The sequence below is a fragment of the Coregonus clupeaformis genome, chromosome 10 (genome assembly GCF_020615455.1).
Source record: "Coregonus clupeaformis isolate EN_2021a chromosome 10, ASM2061545v1, whole genome shotgun sequence".
NCBI lineage: Eukaryota > Metazoa > Chordata > Actinopteri > Salmoniformes > Salmonidae > Coregonus > Coregonus clupeaformis.
In genome coordinates, this window is record NC_059201.1 from 33545881 (window position 1) to 33573749 (window position 27869).

Below are 27869 nucleotides of genomic sequence, written 5' to 3' on the forward strand. Positions count from 1 at the left end.
GACAGATGGTTACTAAAGGCAAAAATGAAAGTCGCGTGGAGGGTTGGGTGTTTACCAAGAATGTCTAGCAACCCAAAAGGTTGTGAGTTCGAATCTCATCATTAGCAACTTTCAACTACTTACTACTTTTGAGCTACTTTGCAACTACTTAGCATGTAAGCTAAACCTAATCCTTCCCCTAACCCTTTAACCTAACTCCAAAACATAACCCTAACCACTAGCCTAGCTAACGTTAGCCAGCTAGCTAACTTTAGCCATCCAGCTAGAATTCGTAACACATCATATGTTTTGCAAATTCGTAACATATTGTCATCCAGGTTGTGACAGACAGCAGAGGGCTGCTGCTTCTGCTCTGAGCTCAACCTCATCCCAGTGTCTGAAAGAGCTCTACTGGCCTTCAAAACATCCTCTAGGGAGAAAGGATCTCCCCAGCAGAGATGACTGGGGGGCGTCTAAGTGTAAGGATCCCCCGTCTCGTCTCGTGTCACTGCACTGTCCCCCTCAAACACCCCCACTCTCACCTCCCTCCCTCCCTCCTCATACACTTAGACATCTCAATCAGTGACAGCGCAGGACATGGTCAAGCCGGCTGATCTGTGAATGCAGCCAGAGATGACTGATAAGACATGGAAGCCACAGCTCCGGTCACATTGCTCAATCTGAGGAAACATTTTATAAAAACACCCAAGGAATAGATAACTTTAATAATTTTATTTGTGAAAAACTACACTTAAAATGCATAAATAGACATTTCTATTTGAAGCAGAGGAAATTATAAGGTAGCCTATAAGCGTAAAGTCGTGCACATGCCAGGAAACATGTATTATTCAACATTTTATAAGCTAGTAGACAAGAAGCGGTGATCCTTTGAAATACGCTCCATACATTTCCACACTAGGGAAGTAATGGCACCATCTCACAGGGTGACCAATGACACATCAGCTAGTAGTAAGAAAGGAAACAAAGGAAATAAATGGATTAATATACTGACCCTACATACCTTTACTGAGCATTAACTTCAAAATCATTGTACATACATTGTAATAGAGGGAAATTAAAAGAGCTTGTATAATACATTTAAATTGGAAAATCACAAGATTTGTGTTATATGGTCAGTAAACAAGCATTCTATATTTGGGTCTCTGACAAACAAAGCTAAAAAATGTAACCATCTTTACACAGTAAATTAAGGTTACTGGTCGCACACAAGAACATAACTGCTTGCGCGTAAAGAAACAAAGAAGAAAGAAAAACTGTTCAGCTCCAAGGACATTATTCTCATAATGTTGGCTCTTGCACAATTTTAAATTATACATACAAGCAAAGTTTGCAAATGCCAATTTTTCAATAATTTAACATACAATTAATCAATTATATAATGTCATAGAAGTCAGTCAAGTGAATATGGTTGCGGGTAAAGCATGTGAAAAGATAGCTTTTTAGGCCAATTTCTTCTAGATTGCATTACAAAGCAAAGAGTTAATATTCTCAGTAAAAATGATTGATAACATACTTTTCTTTATATCTCAGCAACTCATCATTAATTCTGTTCACATTGCATTTTGCATATCCCTCATTCAATGTACTCCTCTAGAGACTCCATATCGTTGCACAAAATGTAGTTTAAATATTATTACATATCATAATCATATGGCTGAACAGCAAAACGAAACTCATGGAGGAGTCAGCAGAAGTTACAACATATGCTTATTGGACAACAAACATTGCTTATTCACACCACACACATATGATTATAGTCTCTACAACTGAAAATAGACAGTAAAGCCTTCACTACAACACCTGCCCTGTAGATTCATGGTCATAGTAAATTAGAAGGGCATGCCCAACCTGCTTTAGAGGTCTGTAGGGAGAGATTAAACTGGCCTGCTGAGGCCAACTGGTTCTCTGCAGGGGCAGATACTATACTGAGGACAGTGGAGCGGAGCAGAGGCTCAGATCACAGAGCTTCTGGAAAGACTGCAGAGTTCAATACAGCTCACTGCTTATTGACTGGTTCTCATTGCCTCTAGTCTAGTGTTCACTGAGCGGAGAGACTGGCTTGTGTTCTCCAAGTAGACACTTCTGATTGAAAATGTTTACGTGTCCAATATAGCTCAGAAAATGTTTGTTCTGCTGATTTATGTAAAAAGGCGAGTTATTAATAAAGTGAAAAAGAACTACACCATTAAAATTGATTATATTAGTCTTTATTTAAAATGTATTTCATTTCACACATTTTATAATTGCATCTCAAATTGTTATTCATTTGTCTATGTATCATGTCATTATGAAATTCCTTTGGTCCTTCAATAAATAAAACTAAGATATCATATACACATTTATTCTTTATACAATTTAATACAGTTAAGAGGAAATTATGTTTGTCTATATTTGTCTAAGGAGAATTAGAACCATTTAATTGGTTATTTAGGTAAGCTTTAACTGGTTTGAAAATGCAAAACAAAATGCAATAATATTCTATTATATCATCTACTTGCAATGTTTCTGCCTTCAATTAGCCTACATATTGGAGTCTTAAATATATCTTATTCTGATAAGTCACTCAAATCAATTCTCAATCTGTCCAGGCATTTGCACTAAATTAACCGGAAAATTACAACTTTGTAAACAGCATTCGAAAAGAAGATTAGTAGGAAAAAAACATTAGCTAGGAACTTTTAGAACCTGAAGTCCCTTAGCATCAGTTGGATATTATAAACAGTATAGGGAATCACTATATTACAGTTCAAACTCTGGTCTTAACAGGTGGATCTGAACTTTACGTTTCCTTCAGTCATTACAGAAATAAACCTGTCTCGAAGCGGAGGGTACCACTCCATCCCTCAACTGGCTAACCAATATTGAAGCGACGGAATGCAAAAAACATCAACAACTTTAGTGTTTTTCACAATAGCCTACACTATACAGTTAAGGACAGGAGACACTGACTGTATAAGATAAATTCTATATCAGACTAAATCATAGACAAAGAAAGCTAGAAGCAAAGGTTTGGGTGTGTGTTGAGTTGACATTGTAGGACCTTGAAATCAAACCAAGCAGGTGACCTTTTTATGCTCCACATTGACCTCTACATATCAACCTGAAAGACCAGCCTACACGGAGGTCCAAACCACACAGAGGTCCACACTCTCACTGTAGGAGAGTGAGAGTGTGAGAAAGAGAGAGAGGACGAGAGAAAAAGAGCGAGAGAATTTCTGGGTTATTTGCACTTTGTTGTATTGTGTGAACGACAGTCCCACGTTGGAAATTGTTTCACAGTGTGTCTCTATCTAGCACCATTGTGTGGGTGTCTCAAGCCTTGTCCTATCCTATCAGTACAACCATCAAAACTAGTGTCAAAGGGAGCGATAGGTAGAACTACAAAGCAAAGCCTCAACAAAATAAGTCTAAAAGTATACAGGTGCAACAAGTAATAAATAAGGGTAATAATATTTCAGAGTTGTTAAAATGGTGGAGGTTATTGTGCAGATAATTTCTTTATACAAAACCAAAATGTTGTTGAATCAGCCGCACGTCCACATACAAATATAAAACAATACATTATTCCTGTCAGCCCCTCTCCCCCGCACGGGCCATGCACAACGTGTGCCCATGATTAGACATGAACCATCAGGCGCACACCGGGGCGGCTCCAATCAGACTGCTCCAATCAGATAGCTCTCTCAGCATCCAGGGATGGTGATGGAATGGAGGTGGATGCAGGGGGCGGGGCAGCAGTAGGAAGGTGAAATATCTCCCCCTAAGGGATCCCATCCACAGAGTCCTCGCAGAGCACCTGGACTGGAGGGCTCAGAAGGACTCGTCGTGCCCCACAGAGAGCTCTCCTTTGGGGGTGGAGGTGCGAGTTGAGCTCTTGTCCATGCTCTCGGAGCCGGAGCTCTGATGCTGCTGCTCAGAGCCTGCGCTGGACGTCACGGTGGACGAGGATGTGGAGGAGGAGCGGGTCTTCTCCTTAAAGTCCGTTATGATGACCGTCACGTTCCCCACCGTTATGGCTAGCTGCTGGGCAGTGCTCCGGTCAATGTTCTTCAGTTTGGGCCTGGTCAGCAGGGGGAAACACAGGGTTAGGATTACATTGATAAAACTGCCTTACTAAGATACAACCCCAGAGGTGGCCAGCACAGTGTGGGTGATTAGACCCAACTGATAATGTATACACAATATCAACCACAAGTCAGAGGGAGAAAGTGAGAGTAGGTGTAGAACATAAAAATATCATTTATGAATCACTTGATTTTTCCCACAGAATTGGCCTTTAAGAATACCGTGTTCGAGTTTGAAATGCCATGACAGGTTTTCACAACGTCCATCTGCAAGATACTGTCAGTACTAGTAGTAGAGAGAAGAATGGCCCACCTGGAGATGTGAGAGTTGTTGGTCTTGGTTGTAGACTTCCCAGATTGTATGCTGTGTTTATCACTAGGTGGACTCTGGTGAATGTCTGTCTTGGGTCTGCACAGGCAAACACAGAGGAGTTATATTAGTAAAGACCATGTCTGGAGAGAGAAGATGCTTAAGCAAACACTGACTCTGTACAGACATGTTATTTCTTTAAAAACACACTGACCTGATCTTTTTGATGCTTGGTTTCTTGGTGATGGGCCTGGCTAGGCTGATCTCTTTTAGGCTGGGTTTCTTGGTGATGGGCCTGGCTAGGCTGATCTCTTTTAGGCTGGGTTTCTTGGTGATGGGCCTGGCTAGGCTGATCTCTTTTAGGCTGGGTTTCTTGGTGATGGGCCTGGCTAGGCTGGTCTCTTTGAGGCTGTGTTTCTTGATGACGGGCCTGGTTGGGCTGATCTCCTTGAGGCTGGGTTTCTTGGTGACGGGCCTGGTTGGGCTGATCTCCTTGAGGCTGAGATTCTTGGTGATGGGCCTGGTTGGGCTGATCTCCTTGAGGCTGAGATTCTTGGTGATGGGCCTGGTTGGGCTGATCTCCTTGAGGCTGAGATTCTTGGTGATGGGCCTGGTTGGGCTGACCTCCTTGAGGCTGAGATTCTTGGTGATGGGCCTGGTTGGGCTGATCTCCTTGAGGCTGAGATTCTTGGTGATGGGCCTGGTTGGGCTGCTCTCCTTGAGGCTGAGATTCTTGGTGATGGGCCTGGTTGGGCTGCTCTCTTCCTCCTCCTCCTCCTCTTTTTCCTTCTCATTCTTCTCCGCTTTGTCATTGTCCAGTGTCTCCTTCCCGCTCTTATCCAGGGGAGGTTCTCCTTCGTCTTCTTCTGGCCTCACTCTCTCCGGACGCTCTCCCTCATGGTGCTCCCCCTCCCCATCCACCAGCTCCCCGTCTGTGTCGTGCTCCCTCTCAGGCCTCTCCTTCCTCTCCTTCTTGGGTGGGGGAGGCGTGGCGTACTGCTGAGCCACCTGCTGGGCCACCAGCTGGGAGTTGATCCTGGGTTTCCTGTAGAGGCCAGGGAACAAACAGGGATTAGCAGGCAGCAGCGTCTCTAGGCTTGGCACAGCTCACTCAGGGCCAGGGCTGACATGATGACCATGAACAGCCCCTGACTGACCACATAGCAACACACACACTCTCTGCATCATCTTATAAGCAGTTGGCTGGATTGAGCCACGGTGCTTCTGTGGAGTGAAAGGGTTAATGTACACACACGGCTGGCTGGGTGTAAATGACAGCTCTTGGTCGGCTGGTCTGTTTGAAGTGTAATCTCATTAGCTCAGTGCAGTAATAAAATGAATGTGGAGGATCACAAGGTGGGACATTTGCAGCCCGTCATTTACGTCCTCTAATCTGATTACTGCAGCGTTGGCCCCATTTGTCAGAGACTGAGATCCACAGGGACGTGCAGCCGCTCACTCACAAGCTGGCTAGCTGGCTCGCCCACCAGAGCAAGCAGAATGAAATCACTGTTGCTCTCTGTGGTCTCACTCTCTCACACACACACCTAGCCTATTCTCTTTGAGCCCAACCATTCACATTCAGCAGGCAAATGCGTCGTAAATCAGAGAAGGAGACAAATTAGTGTCTCTGTGGATGAATACAAAGCTCTAGGATGAAAGGCTCAGTGGGAGCTCATCACTCTTCCACCTGAGAGGTTACAATGGGTGTTTCATGAAAAACAATGTATTCTCCTAAAACACTTGAGTCAACTGTAAGGACAGCATATTTTAAGTCCCTACTTAAAATCAGAGCAGGGTCTCAGGGGGCAGAGACAGAAGACCAGAGAGTGACAGACACAGGCTCAGCAAAGACCTGGCTCTCGCCAGGCCAGTGAATCACAGCTCAGTGACAAATACCAGAGTAAACGACACGTACACACACACAACCCAGAATGGTGCATGGTTTGCCAGCTACTCGGGTGGCACTTCAGCAGGCACAATCCACCCATGGCAAAGATGGCATAGCCTCCCCATCTCATCTAGTGCATTGGCAGGAGGTCCTCTTTATTGTCTAGCTGTTCAGTGTCATGATTAAAGGAACTCTCTGCAGGTCTGAGGGCAGATGGGGAATTCCATCATTTCTGATGCTCCTCTCTAAGCCTCAGACTGAACTGATAAACAAGCTCTGTCTGGCTCATAGAAAATGTAGCCTACCTGTTGACTGCAATACAGATGAGGTACTGACTGAGGATCTCTCTCAGTGAGTCTTATCTTTAAGTGGGTCAGAACATGAGCAGAAACTTGATAACTGAGTGGGGATGTTACAGCTGGCGCTGCCCAAGACATATTTTAGACAACATGGCCCTCATGTTTGAGATATGGTTCATTTTAATTTTCTGTCTAATTACATTGGTAATGATGCATGGCTGAAGAGGTCTGTCTGTGGAGAGGAGAGTGGTTTTTACAAGGCTGCTGGAGTGGTTTACCTCAGACAGAGAGCCCGCACATCCCAGATATCATCTCACTCACCTCTCTCTCCACCTCTAATTCCCTGTGCTCCCGTCATATCCCCACCAACTGTCTCCCTTTCTCTATCCCCGTTCTGCAGCAGAAAGAGAATCCACCCTCTATCCCTCAGGGGGGACCAGCCGATAAAAAGGCAATCAAATCGCTTATGGCGTCATGTCGTAGCGCTCGCAACACGCTCCAATCAACATGCAGACGGTTATGAATGCTGTTGAGCAGGGCCCAGTGGCTCCACCCACCACAGCTGCAATGGCTCTGGAACTACAACATGCTGCTAGCCTACTCACTCCCCCTGCAGAATCTATGCATGTCACACTCCAGAGAAGAGGAGCGGGATCCACATGCTCACGTTCAGCAGCATCTGGATGATGAGACACTCAAAGCAACCTAGTGACTTGATAAGGTTAGAGCAACTTCATATCAATTTAAATTCTCAATCCTTCCGAGGAGCCTCGCTTGTACTGTCAGACTAGCACAGGTCACTTTGCAACATGCACTTTGCAACCCAAACACACAAAACAATGTCTCTCTAACTGCAGTTCTAACCCCATGAAGTGTCACTGATCCATCACAGGATTTGGCAGGTTGCACGCAGCCCAAACACTTGTAAACAGGTTCTCAGGTTCCCAAGTCAGACGGGCTCAGAAATCATTCCTGTGGCAGGCTAAGCTGTTAGCAGAGAGCTGGAGTTAGAAAGTGAGTGTGATTGATAAGTTCACGCCTCCTCGGCCCGTCACCCCAGTCCCAGACCCAGAGATTTGTGTCAGAGGCAGCAGCAGCAGAGCTCAGCCCATAGAGAGAGAGAGCGAGGCAGTAGCAACAGCCCCAATAGTTAAGCTATGATTGAGTACCAACTGTAACTCAGCCATGGAGTTGTTGCTGGCATGATAGGAGCGTTGCTCTCGGTTGGCCTGCCCCCCTGCTGCTACTGTACAGTATATTATTTATTTACCAGCTACGTCACCGCTGCTCTGAACACCACCACTCTGTGACCCATTAACACGGCTTGCTGGCTCCAGACCATGGACCAGCCACACTCACCTTGCCAACAGATTTAAATACGCACTTCAGCTATTTTTGAAATATTCCTGTTGAAAAACAATATACAACGTATAAATAAATGTACACACACTTAAGGGTAAAAAAAATATGCATGCGCAAAATAGTGTTTTTTAAACAAGTTGAAACTTCATGGAGTAGGCCATTCAAGGATTTGGTCTGATGTTGCACTCTGATGTCATCGGCATCCCCCCTTGCATGCGGGAACAATAGAGGAGCAATAGAGCACAAAAGAGGATACCTTGACCACCTATTAAGATGTGCCTATGTTAAGTAAAACAGGTGATACATGAGGTGAAAAGGAGACTGGAGTGTGAATAATACATGTAAATATGCAGGACATCATAGCCAAGGCGTCTATACCAAGACACTTCTCACTGAGAAACACCAGATAAGCCTAGGTTGAAAACCTTCCTCCTTTTCACACCTCCATATATAATGATTGACATAGTCTCCTCTCTGACCGCCACTTAAATTCTTCTTGATACAGGGGTGTGGATTCTGGGGTAGTCTAACTCAGCAAGAGCCTATGAAATGACTGTCATCAGCACCAAACACTCTAAATCCAGCCAGCCACACCCACTATATTGTCCCAATCATAAGAGTTCTGGACTTCCCAGGAACTAGTCCTGCATGTCAATATTAGCCTCCTGCCTAAAGAGCATGGAGAGAGTGGAGACAGAGAGATACAAATAATACATGGTTGAACAGTTTGTGACAGATTGACAGAAACACAGACGATCACAGGAAAGCCCTCATTAACGCAGCTCTTTATTTCGAGTGCTGTGTGGAGGACAGGCAATAACTATCAGCCAGGCACAGACCCGGAGCATGCAGCAGTGGCAGCTCAAAGAGGGAGGAGACACACAAAAAGGTTTCCTCTACCAAGGACAGCCAACTGCAGTAAGACATCAGCATCGAAAACGACTTGTTTTCTTTTTTTCTTTTTTAAGTCAGGCTGTGTAATAGCCTTTTTCTTAGTCAAGAGTGCTCCATCTGTGAGGTGAATTCTCTTTGTATAAAAAGTCGCATTTCCTTCCTCGTGTAGGTCTAATCATGACTGGATTTTCTACTGTCACAGCCATACAGTGTGTGCGAACTTCAGATTCAACATGGTGTGATCCATTGGGCTTCTGTTTGATCAGAACACTTCCCTACGCCATGGTAACAGAGCATCAACATCTTGTTCCGCACCAATGTTTACAAGCTGCTGCAGTCATCGGTGTCAAAAATGTGTAGCATGCCTTGATCACTATGAATAAACAAACCCCTCAGCACAGAGAGGGAACAGTGGAGTGGAGCGGAGCAGAGCGGAGAGGCAAAGCTGGCTGTTCTGTAATATGTTAAACAAGCTGAGGGACCCAGCTCCCATAAGCCAGTCTGCTAACTGCTTAGTGGGGTGGAGCCTATTGGCTCCAGCCAGTGGTGAATACAGTACAGTACTATACCGTGTACGAGCCTGCAGAGAGCACCTGGAGTGGAGAGAAGCTCCCGACTGCAACACTGCCTGCCTCACTGCTGGCTAGAGCCAAGGGCATTATTAAACATTTATCCATCCCCTCCAGACACAGGACCCTGCTCCCCCCAAGGGGGATGCCTCTGCGTGTCCCCCAGGTACTCAGTGAACAAAGTGGGCCACAGAAGACCCCCCCCCTCCTCCTCCACCACAGCCCTCAGTCATGTTCCCTCACAGAGAAGAGTACAACACAAGGCAGCTGAGCGTGACATTTTAGTTCCCACGGTGATGTGGGAAGACAACACTATTCGGGACAGTTGATAAGAGAAAATCATTATTTATTAATTTTTAAGAAGAAAAAAATAATCTGCCATTTTTCAATGAAGAACGCGTGCCTAACCTCCCACACTACAATCAGGGTGATTGACAGCCAGTTGTTTTGAAAGCACTAAGCATGTATGAGCTCCCATTAGAGGCTCCATGACGCATTCCTGTTTATCAAATCAAATCTAAATTTTATTGGCCACATGCGCCGAATACAACAGGTGCAGACATTACAGTGAAATGCTTACTTACAGCCCTTAACCAACAGTGCATTTATTTTTAATAAAAAAGTAGAATAAAACAAAAACAAAAAAGTGTTGAGAAAAAAAGAGCAGAAGTTAAATAAAATAACAGTAGGGAGGCTATATATACAGGGGGATACCGGTGCAGAGTCAATGTGCGGGGCACCGGCTAGTTGAGGTAGTTGAAGTAATATGTACATGTGGGTAGAGTTATAGTGACTATGCATAAATAATTAACAGAGTAGCAGCAGCGTAAAAAGATGGGGTGGGGGGACAGTGCAAATAGTCCGGGTAGCCATGATTAGCTGTTCAGGAGTCTTATGGCTTGGGGGTAGAAGCTGTTGAGAAGTATTCTGTACCTAGACTTGGCACTCCGGTACCGATTGCCGTGCGGTAGCAGAGAGAACAGTCTATGACTAGGGTGGCTGGAGTCTTTGACAATTTTGAGGGCCTTTCTCTGACACCGCCTGGTATAGAGGTCCTGGATGGCAGGAAGCTTGGCCCCAGTGATGTACTGGGCCGTACGCACTACCCTCTGTAGTGCCTTGCGGTCGGAGGCCAAGCAGTTGCCATACCAGGCGGTGATGCAACCAGTCAGGATGCGCTCGATGGTGCAGCTGTAGAATTTTTAGAGGATCTGAGGACCCATGCCTAATCTTTTCAGTCTCCTGAAGGGGAATAGGCTTTGTCGTGCCCTCTTCACGACTGTCTTGGTGTGTTTGGACCATGATAGTTTGTTGGTGATGTGGACACCAAGGAACTTGAAGCTCACAACCTGTTCCACTACAGCCCAGTCGATGAGAATGGGGGCGTGCTCAGTCCTCTTTTTTTTCCTGTAGTCCACAATCATCTCCTTTGTCTTGGTCACGTTGAGGGAGAGGTTGTTATCCTGGCACCACACGGCCAGGTCTCTGACCTCCTCCCTATAGGCTGTCTCATCGTTGTCGGTGATCAGGCGTACTACCAATGTTGTGTCGTCGGCAAACTAAATGATGGTGTTGGAGTCATGCCTGGCCATTCAGTCATGGGTGAACAGGGAGTACAGGAGGGAACTGAGCACGCACCCCTGAGGGGCCCCCGTGTTGAGGATCAGTGTGGCAGATGTGTTGTTACCTACCCTTACCACCTGGGGGCGGCCCGTCAGGAAGTCCAGGATCCAGTTGCAGAGGGAGGTGTTTAGTCCCAGGATCCTTAGCTTAGTGATGAGCTTTGAGGGCACAATGGTGTTGAATGCTGAGCTGTAGTCAATGAATAGCATTCTCACGTAGACCGCGACCGAGAGACTCATGGGCGGCGCACAATTGGCCCAGCGTCGTCCAGGGTAGGGGAGGGAATGGCCGGCAGGGATGTAGCTCAGTTGATAGAGCATGGCGTTTGCAACGCCAGGGTTGTGGGTTTGATTCCCACGGGTGGCCAGTATAAAAAAAATATGTATTCACTAACTGTAAGTCGCTCTGGATAAGAGCGTCTGCTAAATGACTAAAATGTCAATGTAAATGTGTTCCTCTTGTCCAGGTGGGAAAGGGCAGTGTGGAGTGCAATAGAGATTGCATCATCTGTGGATCTGTTGGGGCGGTACGCAAATTGGAGTGGGTCTAGGGTTTCTGGGATAATGGTGTTGATGTGAGCCATGACCAGCCTTTCAAAGCACTTCATGGCTACAGACGTCAGTGCTATGGGTCGGTAGTCATTTAGGCAGGTTATCTTAGAGTCCTTGGGCACGGGGACTATGGTGGTCTGCTTGAAACATGTTGGTATTACAGACTCAGTCAGGGACATGGTGAAAATGTCAGTGAAGACACTTGCCAGTTGGTCAGCACATGCTCGGAGTACACGTCCTGGTAATCCGTCTGGCCCTGCGGCTGACCTGCTTAAAAGTCTTACTCACATCGGCTACGGAGAGCGTGATCACATAGTCATCCGGAACAGCTGGTGCGCTCATGCATGCTTCAGTGTTGCTTGCCTCGAAGCGAGCATAGAGGTGGTTTAGCTTGTCTGGAAGTCTTGTGTCACTGGGCTGCTCACGGCTGTGCTTCCCTTTGTAGTCTGTAATAGTTTTCAAGCCCTGCCACATCCGACGAGCGTCAGAGCCGGTGTAGTACGATTCAATCTTAGTCCTGTATTGACTCTTTGCCTGTTTGATGGTTCGTCGGAGGGCATAGCGTGATTTCTTATAAGCGTCCGGGTTAGAGTCCCGCTCCTTGAAAGCAGCAGCTCTACCCTTTAGCTCAGTGTGGATGTTTCCTGTAATCCATGGCTTCTGGTTGGGGTATGTACGTACGGTGACTGTGGGGATGACATCATCAATGCACTTATTGATGAAGCCAGTGACTGATGTGGTGTACTCCTCAATGCTATCTGAAGAATCCCGGAACATGTTCCAGTCTGTGCTAGCAAAACAGTCCTGTAGCTTAGCATCTGCGTCATCTGACCACTTTTTTATTAACCAAGTCACTGGTGCTTCCTGCTTTAGTTTTTGCTTATAAGCAGGAATCAGGAGGATAGAGTTATGGTCAGATTTGCCAAATGGAGGGCGAGGGAGAGCTTTGGATGCATCTCTGTGTGTGGAGTAAAGGTGGTCTAGAGTTTTTTTTCCTCTGGTTGCACATTTAACATGCTGGTAGAAATTAGGTAGAACGGATTTAAGTTTCCCTGCATTAAAGTCCCCGGCCACTAGGAGCGCTGCCTCTGGATGAGCGTTTTCCTGTTGACTTATGGCCTCATACAGCTCATTCAGTGCAATCTTAATGCCAGCATTGGTTTGTGGTGGTAAATAGACAGCTATGAAAAATATAGATGAAAACTCTCTTGGTAAATAGTGTGGTCTACAGCTTATCATAAGATACTCTACCTCAGGCGAGCAAAACCTTGAGACTTCCTTAGTATTTGATTTTGTGCACCAGCTGTTGTTTACAAATATACACAGACCTCCACCCCTTGTCTTACCGGAGTCAGCCGTTCTATCCTGCAGATGTAGCGTATAGCCCGCTAGCTGTATGTTGTCCATGTCGTCGTTCAGCCACTCGGTGAAACATAAGATATTACAGTTTTTAATGTCCGGTTGGTAGGATAACCGTAATCTTAGGTCATCCAATTTATTCTCAAATGATTGAAGATTGGCTAATAGGATTGATGGGAGTGGCAGTTTACTCGCTCGCCGTCGGATCCTTACAAGGCACCCCGACCTACGTCCACGATATCTCCGTCTCTTCCTCATGCGAATGACGGGGATTTGGGCCTTGTCGGGTGTCTGTAGGATATCCTTCGAAAAAAATCTTCGTCCAATACGAGGTGAGTAATCGCTGTCCTGATATCCAGAAGCTCTTTTTGGTTATAAGAGACGATGGCAGAAACATTATGTACAAAATAAATTACAAATCACCCTCTCTCCCTCTGTGGTATCATTCACTCTCCTTCTCTTTACCTCTATTGTATCACCCACTTTCTCTTCAATCCCTTTTTTTCCGTATGTATCCATTTCTTCCCTGCTATACCTTTCTGTGCTGTCAGTCACTCAGTGCGTTTCACTCTTCCCTCCCTTGTTATTTCTCCTTCTGCTGCTCTCACCTCAAGCTCCTCTCTCTCCCTGCAGTATCTCTCCTCTGTGTTTGTCTCTGTCTGCCAGATTCTGCTGGACCCAGTAACCCTGCTGCTGCTGTCCTGGGTTGCCCAGTTTCAAATTAGTTCAACAAGTTATCAAGGAACACTGCTCAGGAAGCATGTTGTATCTTCTAGTGTTTCATGTCGTAGACTAAACGGGACCAAAACAAAAACAATGCATACAATAACAGAAACCTCCTGACAGTGCTTTATGCTAGTCAAACACAACATGATGAACTGCAATAGCTGTGCGACATCACAAATGTGCTTTCATAGAAATAACACCGCTCTAGTCTCCAAGTGACTAATTATTCTACACAGACTGACATGTGACATATTCAATAGCAATCTTACCTGAATAAACACAATCCAATATATTTCCTAGATGACACTACACCTGAGCTGTTCCTCTCCCTGTCTCGTGTTAAGTGACTGACGCACAGAGTTGTGATCCAGAGGAGGGAAAGTTCTGGTGGCAAGAAGTGTGTGTGAGGGCCAGCCCACTGCTTCCCTTCCCGGGTAATGTGCTCCATTCTGTCATCCCCCAGGAGACTCTTGGCTGAGTGAACACATCTCCCCACCCCGCCGCAGTCCATCACACCCAGCAGGCCTCACCCCCCCCCCTCCTCACAGCACAGCCCGGACACACACACACTCACTCTCTTATGTATATAGCCAAGTTATCATTACTCATTGTGTATTTATTCCTTTTGTTATGTCTTTTTTGTTCTATTCATTTCTTTATTTTCTCTCTGCATTGTTGAGAAGGGCCTGTAAGCATTTCACTGTTAGTCTACACCTGCTGCTTCCAAATTAAAGTTGATTTATCCCCTCTCTGCTCTCTGTTTCTCCCTCTGTACCATTTCCCCTGTCCTTCTCCCTGATACTTTGCCTTCCCTCTCAGTCACTCCAGAAATCTAATTATCTTAAATCGCTCTCCCTCACTGTTTCTTTGTCTCTCTCCAACAGCTCTTTCTCTCAAAGCTTCTCAATTTTTCTGATTGCCAAATGCGCCATTGTATTTATTAACTCACATTCTCTCAAATCCCATGAAGTAATTAATTACTTCTAAATCTGCCAATTAACACATTAAGACTAGGGCCTACCCACGCATTCTTAAGGTTTAGTGCAGTTGCCGATAATGCTGGATAAGCAAAAGCATTTCCTCTGAGCGAGTGGGGCTGGTGGTGTAGGGGGGATTGCTGATACAAATGGAGTCAGTGCCAGCATGTCCCACTCATGTAATTCCATTATCCCTGACAATTTGTGTTAATGTGACAGTGGTCCAGAGATTATGACATTATCCCATCATTTTAACATACAGGCAGGCAGACACATATGTACACACATCTACACTGAGTGTACAAAACATGAAGAACACCTTCCTAATATTGAGTTGCATACCCCTTACGCCCTTAGAACAGCCTCAATTCGTCAGGGAATGTTGGAAGCGTTCCACAGGGATGCTGGCCCATGTTGACTCCAATGCTTCCCACAGTTGTGTCAAGTTGGCTGGATGTCCTTTGGGTGGTGGACCATTCTTGATACACACAACTGTTGAGCGTGAAAAACCCAGCAGCTTTGCAGTTCTTGACACAAACCTGTGCGCCTGGCACCTACTACCATACCCTGTTCAAAGGCACTTAAATATGTTGTCTTGCCCATTCACCCTCTGAATGGCACACATACACAATCCATGTCTCAATTGTCTCAAGGCTTAAAAATCCTTCTTTAACCGGTCTCCTCCCCTTCATCGACACTGATTGACAGGTAACATCAATAAGGGATCATAGCCTTCACCTGGATTCACCTGGTCAGTCTGTCATGGAAAGAGCAGGTGTTCTTAATGTTTATTGCTTTCAGGGTGACCCTATCAAAATGGTCAAAGAGGAAAAGGATATAAATATTGAAGTAGGCCTAACAGTCCTGTATTGAAATTAACATCAATTCCCTCTCCATTGTGCAGCTACACTATTGAGTAACACATGCATCCCATTCCCTCCACTTAGGTGAAGCCTAATCTTGCAGCGCATTTGTGAATGTGTAAGTTCAGTCTCAGTGCTACTGCAAACCTCACATTAACACCATCACACTAAACTGCCAAAGACTCACGTAAACATATGAACATCACAACGTCAAAGTGACGCATCAACAGATTGCACTCTGTACATATCTAACAGGCGAGTTAACACAATACCAATCATTTGGTTTGCAATACAAGAATCACCAGCTTGATGCACAGCAGTGAGACAAAATTCCTCCTCCTAAACATGTCTGGAACAAAGTGGCAAGCAACAATCCACAGGGAACGTCATATCCCCAAAACCACAGACTGAGGGATCACAACAGCCAAACAGCACGGGCCCCTGACACCAACAATTAATCAAATTAAAAAGGCCCTGATTGATTCTCCCTGGAGCAGCTCGATCTGCAGTATACCAACACACAGCACAGTCATCAGGAAAACTGATCCAGCAGCAAGGTGTCACATTCTAGCAGCAGAGTGATGGGTTTCAGGTGCGGTGCTGGCTACATTTGAATATGACAGCAGCAGAATAATAATACATTATTTAGTCTTTGCTTATATTTTTCCTATTTCACATGTATTAATACACACTTGTATATGTGTGAAATAGGAAAAATATAAGCAACCACCAAATTATTATACTGCAGTCATATTCAAATGTAGCCAACACTAATGTTTTCCTATTTCACACATATAGAAGTTAATTGGAAATGTGTATTGTCGCATATCCCAACTCCCCCTGAGACACCCTCGAAGAGTGGGGTCATGGCCAGGGTCTGCCATTATCAACAGCAACCCTGGAGCAATTATGGTTAAGTGCCTTGCTCAAGGGCACCGACAGATTTTTCACCTTGTCGGCTAGGGGATTCGAACTAGCAACATTTCGGTTACTGGCCCAACGCTCTAACAGCTACGCTACCTGACACCTCACAGCAGTGTTCGCCAACGTAAACCTTTCTCAAATTACACAAGATGTACCTCCTCTGGTATAAGAATGCTTGAAACACTTATTCCATCTTTATTAAAAGGCAGAACTCTGAGGTCAGGTCAAACACACAGTGTCTTCTTGTTGGAGAATCAAAGTGAGTATGGTGGCAGTGCACAGCTAGATTTAGCCTACTTGGGCATTATGTTACATTACCATGTGGGATTGGGTCCAAAGGTTCAATAGGTTGCTTCCAGCTGTTCGGCTAGTGAGAGTTGGGCCTCTCCGTGCACGCGTTTTGCTGCACTCGTTAACACACATACTAGTTTCTGTTAGAACACACAGCCACATGACCCAGGGTTACCTCCCTGGCGTCTGGACAAACCAAAGTTGACAGGGGTCCGGGCTACAGGCTGCTGTAGGGCAATGTGACATGGCCTACATACACACACACACACACACACACACACACTGCAGTGCAACTCTTATCAATCACTCCTGACGTGATCAAAGTCTCACTGGGCTTTAACCCATTATCAGCTGCCATCAAATCAATTCACTGACCCTACATAATAGTATAGAGTACATTGAAATACAGATACATGGAATGAAGATCTGTCAATAGAGTGACAAGTAGGTAGGCAATAGTGTTGTGTTCGAGACCACCTAAAGCAAGACCGAGTCAAGACCAAGACCGAGTCAAGACCAGAAGGGGGACAAGGGGTCTGAGACAGAGTCAAGAAAAATGCAAGTCCAATTCAAGACCATGATTGTAATTTTGTCAAATCACCACCATAAGAGTTCAAAATGTCCAGTACTTTTGTGTTCATATTTCAAACATATGGATTCTTTAGACATTCAGAATAGTGATAAAATGCATGCTGAGGGAAAATAGAGCCAATCTACAAATTATTACTAACTGATAGAAGTATTTATGTTTAAAGTAAATGACTAAAGTATTCCACCCCAATACTGTATAACAGTGTAAACTGTGTTAGTGGTTTATTGTCTTATAACTCTAACAGAGAAGAGGGGTAGAAACTGCTGGAGACAAACATTCCATGGGAAAGGAGACCTAGAAACTGTTAAACATTCTATACTGTGGAAAGTCACAGGCCTCCTAAAGGTGGGCGGAGCAAGTTCCTTTGTGTGAACGCATATAAAAAGGCTATATGTGTTTTTAGCTGGAGAGCTCTCATGAATAAAGAAACTGATTCATTGCAGAAATGAGAGTTTGTTTAATTCATTATTAACTAGAGTCTTACAACCTCTGGGAATTATTCAAAGCTTGAGTAACAGTTGAGTTTAACTATTAGAGATTGAAATTATCTTGACACTAACCCAAACACAGTGGAGAACAATAGGCCTTCTATGCCTTCAGAAATAATATTATTTTCAAAAGATGTTCTGATTTAATCTCTTCACTTTTTGTTGGAAAGGAAAGTGTTAACACTGAAGAGAAAAAAATATCCAATCAGGATTTTCTTTTGCCTTCTCTGGGGAGATAAATCTAGCTAGCCAAGACAGCCATTGGCTAGGCCATCAGAAGCTAGATAAAAGGCATCTGCCATTCAACTGTATTAGGGCACAATTTTGTAGTGACAGTGGAATCAACCAATCACATTTTGACTTAATGGGTGAGACCGTTTTTACAAAAGCGTATGGAAACTTCTGCCTTCTTGAAGGCCAACAGGTCACTGCACAATAGCGAGCAGTAGTTTTCCTAGGGTTTAGCTAGCTAGCTTTTGTTGTCGGCTAGTTTGCAGCGGCTGCAGCAGGTGTTATCAAGGAGGATGTTATTGCTAATTTGTTAGTGTCTCCCTTTTCAATAATTGCACGATGACAACGAACACCATGGCCCGGTCCTAAATGACTTTGTAGAGTGGTGTGATGAATCACACTTGGTCCTCAATACCAACAAAACCAAAGAGACGTGCATAGACTTCAGGAAGCGAACAACCCCTACCTCTGCAACATCTATCAAAGGTCAGAAGATTGCAGAGGAATACAAATATCTGGGTGTCCTCTTGGACAATAGGCTTCAGTAGAGTAAATGTACAGACCTGATCTATAAAAAGATTCAGCGGAGTGTACATTATCAAAAAGCTGGGATCTTTTATATGTTGACTGTACTATACTGACTGTTTTACAAATCTTTAATTGAGAGCATTTTAACTTTTGTATTGTTTGTTGGTTTGGCAATGCCACTGTCAGCCAGAAAAATATGCTGAGAAGGATTATCACCACAGTAAGTAAGGTAATTGGAGCCAAACAGAACTAGACAATCATTTGTGCCAGGTACAATATCCCTCGTAAATAGCTCAGGCTAATATTGCTATCAACCCAGTAAGGCCAGCAGGCTAGTCTCTTTTTACTGGTATGTAACTGTTATGAATTTTGTATTGTCAATTTGTTTTCTACTGTATTTAAAACCCCACTTTTAAACGTGTACATGACACTGCAACAAACAAAATGTCCCCATGGGGACAATAAAGTAAGAATAACTTTCAACAAGTTAATTTTCAAATGATCATCATCATCAGGTGAGTGGAACTGTTTTTTTATTGCAGCATCCTTGCTGTTAGCCATCTCTTTGAAAATAACTTGTGTGTGAAACATTGTATTTAAAGTGGAACTGACAGAATTTTTGCAACATTAAATCTTATTAAAATCTGTTCATATACACCCCCAGGAAGAATATATTCAGACAAGCAACCACATAGATATGGTCATTTAAAAAAATTCATAAATTCTTAGAATGTTTGGGAATTACGTATACTAAGGCATTTGTGAATATTCTATAGCAATATACAGTGGGAAAGCGGACGTGCGTTTGGACAATTAATAAACACTGCAGTAAATAAAACGGAATAAAAACATCTGTCTTGTCCAGTCCGGAGTCTACACAGACCGGTGCGCTATAGCCAATCAGAGCTACAGTAGGCCTTTATACAAACAAGCCATTTGCCACACGGGCCTACCTCATTCACTTTGAACCTTACTATGTGTTTACAGGCAGTGGCAACAGTGCAACTTTAGATCATTAGAACGCATTCGCCAAAAGCCACAAAATACACCGGAATGGATTTCTGCAAATACCTCTGATCAATAGGACTGTAAAGTGCCCAAATGTAAAACAACCATGAAAAAAAGGTAGACTGTATATCCCTCAGTTATGCACATCAACAACTAATGCTAGCCAGAGCAAGATGAGCTAAAATCTAACAAAGGAACATTAGATAAACCCACTAACTTTTTCAGCTAGTTGGCCGTCAAAATTGCACTGATAAACGTTGGGGAATTGTAGCCTCCTCGTCCTTCTGCAACTTGCCTGCCAAGCATACTTGTCCCAACCAAGCACCCAAGCTAACTGGCTAAAGTTGGCTAGCTTGCTAGCTACTTCAAGAAACAAATGAGAACACACTGCACTGACGCTTTTACTCGCCGTAGCAGAGCTGGTTAGGCTGCGTACATGTTATCTAGAGCATTCTTGACTAACTATTACTTTTTTTGCCTACGTTTACTGACACGGTCATATTAAGCGGGTGTTGCGTGTTCGTAAATTCATCAGTTGTTCTGCGCTCTGGAACACTCAGACGAGAGTGCCCTGAAATCGGAGTAGATAGCCAGAGTGAATTTGCGAACGCAAGAGATATGCTAACTGGATAACAGTCGTTCAAGTTCTTGCTAGCTAACCAAATCACACCTGCATCTCTAGCTGTGTATAGCAACCAAAAAAACGATATGATGGTTAAAAGTCAGTCACTCACTTCTCCAATGGCATGACATCCTCCTAGCAGCTAGCTATCTAACATTACGCTCTGTGGTTTTAGCTTGCTACATAAATAGATACGCTAGCCTATTTAGCCACGTTATTACTGACTTGTGATCATTGTCCTTGCTAGTTTGATTGTATTGACATTCCCAGCCTTAGTTACATTTGTCCGTTTTTGTCCAGAATATTGAGTAATTGAAACAATGCATCCCGAATAGAGGCAGCAAACAATGCACCAGGGCAGCTGTGATTTACAATCTGACAGCAATATTTTTTTGGACTAACAAGAAATGTATTGGTGAATTATATTAATCATGCATTGAACTGCATCCATCTATTCTGACAACAATGGCTTAGTGTAGGCCGTGGAACGTTGAGTCAAATAGAACCTATTTTTAAAACCTCTTATAAAGTTGGTTTTGTAGCATAAACTGGGAATTATATATTTTTGACTGATATGATTGTCTGTTTCATATCTGCAAAGTAGTTAAAACACTGTCAGTTCCACTTTAAACTTTAGGTAACTGTGTGCTAAACATGAAATGCTTTTTGCAATGGGAAGTAATAGTTGTACATTTCGATTGGGAAATGCTTAATGGTTGTGCTTCTGCATTGCTTGCTGTTTGGGGTTTTAGGCTGGGTTTCTATATAAGCACTGACATCTGCTGATATAAAAAGGGCTTTAGAAATAAAATGCATTGATTTTTTTTTATATTCTTATGATTGGGACCTACTGGCTTATTATGTCAGAGTTTATGGACTGCTTATCCTTTAACATCATGCTGTATGTGACTGTTGTCTTTCCATTGGCCCTATGCAGTGGTGTAGTGGTGCCTGAAGAAGTCGGTATACTCTAATTTTGCCCAAAAGCTCCCAAACGGCCCACCCAGTGAAGGAAAGGCACCCTGTGTGAAAAATCATTTTCCTATGGTTTATGAGTTTTCCTATAGATTTTCACTCTCAAATATCACTTGTTTTTATAGAAAAAATACAAATTGATGGTAAGTCCACAACAATGCTTAAACCACATCAATCTGATTGGGTGGGCCTGTCAGGGCCTGGCTCCCCAGTGGGTGGGCCTCTGTCCACCCCATCCATGCCTACGCCCCTGATGCAAACAGTGCATGATGCAATTGCGCATCACAAATAGCCTACTGACCAACACTTCAGACTACATTTTTTCAATACCTGGTTTGCATACCCATTGTTGCCTTTGTTAGCATTTACTGGTAGATATGAGATGAAATGTCTTTCCTACCCTCCTTCCGGCTACCGATGTCATTCTTCTGTGAGCCGCTCCATGCCAAACACCATTTGAGAGCTGCAACTCTTGCTGCTTGCAGATGATATTCCGCTGAAACTAGGCTGTGTGTGCTGCGTGCATGTGAATACATTTCACGTGCTTTGCATTTGTGTAGGCTACCTTGTGCATGATTTTTCTATTGTACTACATAATTGATAAGTCATATACCTCCACTACACTACTTAGATACTCCTTAATCCCTGCTGATGCGTATACGCAATGCCCACTGGAAAATAAAGTGGGTAAACGGCTTATACCGGCGTATACCCTCCACTACTGTCCCTTTGTGTTTTACAAAAAGTGCCCTCTCCTACACGAGTGCGCTGGTATTACGTTTGTTGTCCTTTCAGAATCACGAACTTGTCACACACTGAAGGCCTATAGGTTGGCCACTGCGCAAACATGTCTATAATAGATAGAAAAGCTGTTAAGATAATGTTTCAAGAAAGTGGTGTATATATTTGGCCTGGCGAAGCAGTTTTATGGGCTGAGTGAATGGAAGCTGATAATTCTTAGTTTTTTACTGCGCTGCTCTCCAGAAGAAATTACGAGACCTCACTGGCCTAGACAAGACCAAGTACAAATGTATCCGACACCGAGACACTCAATATGTGGTCTCGAGTACTACTACATTGGTAGGCAATGTAGATCTAAACCACATGCTGCTTTAGCAGAAGGAGCTGCTATCAGCCTATGAGTTTTCATTCGACCTGGTACCAGATTCATAAAGGCCTATTGTTAATAGTGATGGGGATTTTTTTTTATATCTATACAGTTACATCGAGATATTATTTCACAATATATCGTATCATTGACAATACCGCAATATTATTTTTGCTAGTTGGCTGTACCTGCACCAACTCCAGTATTTTTCCTTCATAGCTTGTTCTCCATCTTATTAAATAGGGAGACAAGTTGTTTGGAATGTCGCAATACATATAGAATTGTGAGAATTACAATACATAACGTATCGGCACCTAAGTATCGTGATAATATCGTATCGTGAGGTCACTGGCGATTCCCAGTCCTAATTGTTAATGAATCAATGAAGAGAGAATATATTAGGTAAACGGGCTGGATGCAGTCAGTCAGAGGAGTTCTCATTAGAAACTCCATGTCTAGACTTTCAAGTGTCCTTACTGAGCCATTTTTTATTGCGGCTGAAAAAGATTGCTTATACTCCCAGTAACCGACTCTGTAAGAGATGGATGGTTGAAAAACATTTGCATCTCCATTAAAATGCATTCATGAATATCCTTTAGAGCCTCTTCAACTACCTAGAGGCAGCTTCACTTCAACCTCTCTGCTGAGTGTGCCAAGTCTGTATAACAAGATGCAGAAATCAATACACCTTTAAAGCTAGAATCCTAAATTAAAACTATAACAAAGCGTTCTCCCGCCCCCGTTTCAATAAAAAGGCTAAGGGATGGGGCTGGAGAAATGTAACCACTCAAATTCATAGAGCTATGGATTCAAAGACCAACCATCCACGATTTCAAATGTATAGTTTTAACCATGTTTTGAGACTATACATACAGTGCTTGTTTACATGTGTTGTTAACCAACACTGGAGTAAAACAAGCTTTCAGAAAGTATTCACACCCCTTGACTTTTTCCACATTTTGTTGTGTTACAGCATGAATTTAAAATAGATTGATTATTTTTCCTCCGCTGGCCTAGACACAATACCCCATCAATGTCAAAGTGGAAATATGTTTTTATAAATGTTTACAAAACAATTAAAAATGAAAAGCTGAAATGTCTTAAGTCAAAACGTTTTCGACCCCTTTGTTATGGCAAGCCTAAATAAGTTCAGGAGTACAAATTTGCTTAACAGGTCACATAAGTTGCATGGACTGACTGTGTGCAATAATAGTATTTATCATGATTTTTGAATGGCTACCTCATCTCTGTACCCCACACTTACAATTATCTGTAAGGTCCTTCTGTCGAGCAATGAATTTCAACCACAAAGACCAGGGAGGTTTTCCAATAAATCGCAAAGAAGGGCACCGATTGGTAGATATCTATAAAAAAAAAAAGTTATTAATTACACTTTGGATGGTGTATCAATACACCCAGTCACTACAAAGATACAGGCGTCCTTCCTACCTCAGTTGCCGGAGAAGAAGGAAACCGCTCAGGGATTTCACCATGAGGCCAATGGTGACTTTAAAACAGTTACAGAGTTGAATGGCTGTGATAGGAGAAAACTGAGGATGGATCAACAACATTGTAGTTACTCCACAATACTAACCTAATTGACAGAGTGAAAAGAAGTAAGCCTGTAAAGAATACAAATATTCTAAAAGATGTATCCTGTTTGCAACAAGGCACTAAAGTAATACTGCAAAGAATGTGGCAAAGCAATTCACTTTTTGCCCTGAATACAAAGTGTTATGTTTGGGGCAAATTCAATACAACATATGTACCACTCTCCATATTTTCAAGCATAGTGGTGGCTGCATAATGTTATGGGTATGCTTGACTCGGGGGTGTGAATACTTATATTAGATATTTATGTATCTCATTTTCAATACATTTACAAACATTTCTAAAAACATGTTTTCACTTTGTCATTATGGGGTATTGTGTGTAGATGGGTGAAGAAAAAAAATCATTTAAATCCATTTTGAATTCAGGCTATAACAAAATGTGGAATAAGTCTAGCGGTATGAATACTTTCTGAAGGCACTGTATTTTGGGTTCTGATGGAATACGACAGTTGAACTATGCTCATAAGGCATTTATAAGTTATATTCTTCAAGAATCAATGGTTATTTATAAGTTAAAAGGACTCTAGCTTTAAAACAAACACAAAATAACTACAATCTGAATGTGTGCGCACCAAAGCAAATAAGTCTGCCTGCTCTCTTTGAACTCTCGACACCAGCAAAGAAATACTGTAATTAGTGAGCAGATTATTACATCATCTTCACACAAAGGCCCCTTCAGGCAGAAGAACTAGCTAGATAAAAGGAGTAAAGACAAACCACCACCACACCCACTCCTAAAGTGTGGATCATTTGGCTGAGAGCATGCTGCTCTCCCCATGCTCCACTGGATTACATCAAACTGAGAGAAAAGATGCCCAATTAGTGCTCATTATAATAAGAGACAGATTTACAAATAGCAAACAATTGCATCAAAGGTGAACAATTCAGATCAAATGGGGATGTGACAAACCACTTCAGTGATGTCATGCGATTCCATTTACCAAATAAGAGGCAATTGGGCTGCTGCCAAAAGCTCTACGGTAAGGGGTTTCGACATGCTTCTCATCATTTCCTGCCATTAACACAAAGCATGCTAACTCCCATTTTGACATACCACCAGTATCAGCTACAGGCAACAACAATAAACATGAAAGGAGATACAAATCATAAACAAAATGTAATCCAGTACACACAACTTTCGATTAGCCGTAAACCAGTCAGTGTTTTACCAGTGGCAGACTTAAGCTGCCAGCAGAGCACTAATTCTAAAAACACAGCTGGAAAGGTAGAGGGACTCTTCTGCAGGCTTACAAATGACTCATCCATCTCTAGATCTCATCAGGCAGCTGATTAGAAGTGACTGAACTCACACTCTGACAGACAACTTATCGGCAGTATCATTCCCCAGAACACAGGTGGGAGTGGTAAACACGAAATCGAAAGGGAATCATGTCAAAAATTCTGAATGCATATCTTGATGATGTCATCTCAGTTTCCCATAACAGAGGCACTTCTGATAGCCATGAAATAGGTTTCTAACTTTGGCTCCTCAGAGGGGCTCTTTTTGACCTGTTACTCAAACAGACATAGGTAAACAATCAGAAGGCAAAACAAACAGTTGCATATGGGGGGGGGGGACCTTCAGAGGTTTGTACAGCTGTGCTATGCGTATGACTGATCAGAAGTATGACAACTAAAGCAAAGGAAAGGAGAGGATTTCAAATAAGTAATTAACATGTTGTCAATCGTATACTCATAACACATTACACCAATATCCAGCCAGCAAAATACTAATCAAGACATTTACTGCAATGATGTGGCAGATCTATGATAGGTCTCAAGTAGGCAATGTAGGAGTTAGTAACACTAATTGGTTGGCAAGAGAGATGCATTGATTTCGCAGCTCAATCATTGAGTACCAACAACATAACAGTTATGGCATGATGTTTAATCCCTCTGGTAGGTGATACATTGTAACAGATATTTCAAGCAGCAAAATTCTTGTTTCAATCTGTTGATCCTAATGTCAAATTCAGAGCTTTACTTGGGAGATGCTCTATTGTAGCAGCTCTATAGCTATTATAAAGTAAGGTCCCTCATCTTCCCCCCACCCCCTCTCTGCTACCGAGGCAACCGGCAGCACACCTAGCCGTCTACGTTCACTTACTAGTATCCATACAATAATGAAATGCACGGCCACACTGGAACGTCTACAACAACATCAATCAAAAAGTCCAAACATTAATACTAAAATTGGTAGACGGTTAAAGTAGATTTCAATAAATTACGATGCTTTACAGCAGGAGTAAACAAAATACCATTTCAGACATACCTTGTCGATGTGCCCTTCCTCACATCGCAGATGCTGCATTTAAAAGCCTCTGCACTGTTCTTGAAGGTGCAGACGCTACAGTCCCAATATCCGTCGTCAGCACTTGGTTTAGCTTGTCTTTTCGGCCTTAGAAAGAGACATGTCAAGTGAGTTTATTACATATAATGTATATGATTAGTTATGACTGTTAGTGGTGATGACATGCAGTACCCCCACAATTAAATCCGCAAACTTAAACTAATACATAAAAACATTGGTTAGTTGTCAGATAATCCATTCGAATTCCGAATAATAGTTAACCAGCGCGAGTTTCTCGATTAAATCCCTCACTGGCTAAAATCAAGCGACCTAGATAATTTTGGTTAGCTAGCTAGCTAGCTACAACATTCGGTTGTATGGCTAGTCTGGCTAGCAAGCAGACTAGCTAAATCTTTTAGCTCGGGGCTAAGCATGTTAGCTAGCAAAACGAATGTCAAATCATGTCCATTCGACATTGAGCTTCGAACGAGTTCTGTTGACACTGAATATCATTTCCTAGAATGCCAGGCGTATCCACATCAATTTTCCCTTTGTCTGATAGTGTCTGGTAGAGAGTAGGGAGCGAGAAGCCGCCATAGTGCCTGTGCACTATTCTAGCTCTGGCATACAAACTGAAAAAGGGAGAAACACTCCTTGAGAAAGCATCCGAATATCAACCCCAAACGCCACGGAATTCTCGCAAAACAAGTCTAAATCGACACAAAACGGACTGGGGTACACGGTTAAATACCTGGTAGGGCTCTTCTTGTCGCCCATGGTGAGAACGGTCTTCCAAAAGAAGAAAAGGTATTCAGTAATTATCAGTAATTGTTGTAGGTTGTGCGCGGAGGATCCAGATAGAACCGCTGCTAAAGCTGGCAGACAAGATCGCATTCAGCGACTGCTCGAGGTAGGGCAGAGCGACTGAACACCGCGTGACTCCAAGACGCCCAATCACCGCATGCCTCGGTTTAAAAGTCTGGTTGGAAATAAGAGAAGTGTGTAGTTTGCTAGAATATCCCCATAATATCCTATATTGCAATTAGATTATGTGGTTTACATAGTCGAAATGTAGAATAGTGCCAGCCCAGTGCATTCGCAGGATTCATGAGTGTTATACATTGCTGTGCTACAGTATGAGCTGGGTCGTGTGTCATTGTATTTTATGCGGACTCGTACTGAAGATGGTGGTGGAGTTCATATTAGGACACAGTTAGCATAGAACGTTATTCCCCACAATCACCATCCCTTTCAATCTAACTGCTGTCTGTGTACTAACCAAATGCAAAAATAAATGTTGAGTGAAAGCTATCAGGTGTAACATACTGTGTAGTGCAGTCCAGTCAATGTAGGTGTGTAGGGCTGCATGGGACAAATACCTTTTCCCGTGATTAGCCTACTGTCATTGCATTTAGACGGAAATGTTTCAGTTGTTTCATTCTCTGTGATTGTAGTGTGTCCACACTTGACAACATTTGAAAGGACTCAAGGAACTGGTGATTGCCTAATATTTCAAGGAAGGAAGGAAGGAAGGAAGGAAGGATGGAAGGGAGGAAGGATGGAAGGGAGGAATGCTAAGAAATCTCAGATACTCAGTGCTTGACTTGGGCAGGAGCTCACCGGAGCTGAGTACTGGCACCTCAAATGTTCTACTGCTTGAGCTCATGTTCCTCTTATAGAATATTAGCTCAAAAGTATTGTGGAGCTCCTG

At 43.2% G+C, this 27869-nt stretch overlaps 1 protein-coding gene across 1 annotated transcript; it reads right to left on the reverse strand.

Moving 5' to 3' along the window:
- Window positions 1-696: 696 nt before the first annotated feature.
- LOC121574811 (RING1 and YY1-binding protein B) lies at window positions 697-27056 on the reverse strand. Its single transcript, XM_041887403.2, has 5 exons — window positions 26910-27056; window positions 26141-26266; window positions 4589-5419; window positions 4378-4473; window positions 697-4060 (listed from the first exon to the last, which is right to left on the reverse strand). Exons 1-5 carry the CDS (start codon window positions 27050-27052, stop codon window positions 3811-3813), a joined length of 1446 nt encoding a protein of 481 aa, XP_041743337.2. The 5' UTR covers window positions 27053-27056; the 3' UTR covers window positions 697-3810.
- Between the last annotated feature and the right edge of the window lie 813 nt (window positions 27057-27869).

Bases quoted from the DNA above. Each gene is read 5' to 3' on its own strand.
- LOC121574811 (XM_041887403.2), bottom strand. From the start codon at position 27,052: ATGCGATCTTGTCTGCCAGCTTTAGCAGCGGTTCTATCTGGATCCTCC. The intron at 4,474-4,588 runs GTCAGTGTGTTT...TTGCCTGTGCAG, and splicing joins CCAAGCATCAAAAAGATCAG to ACCCAAGACAGACATTCACC. The intron at 4,061-4,377 runs GTGGGCCATTCT...CCTGCTGACCAG, and splicing joins AACAACTCTCACATCTCCAG to GCCCAAACTGAAGAACATTG.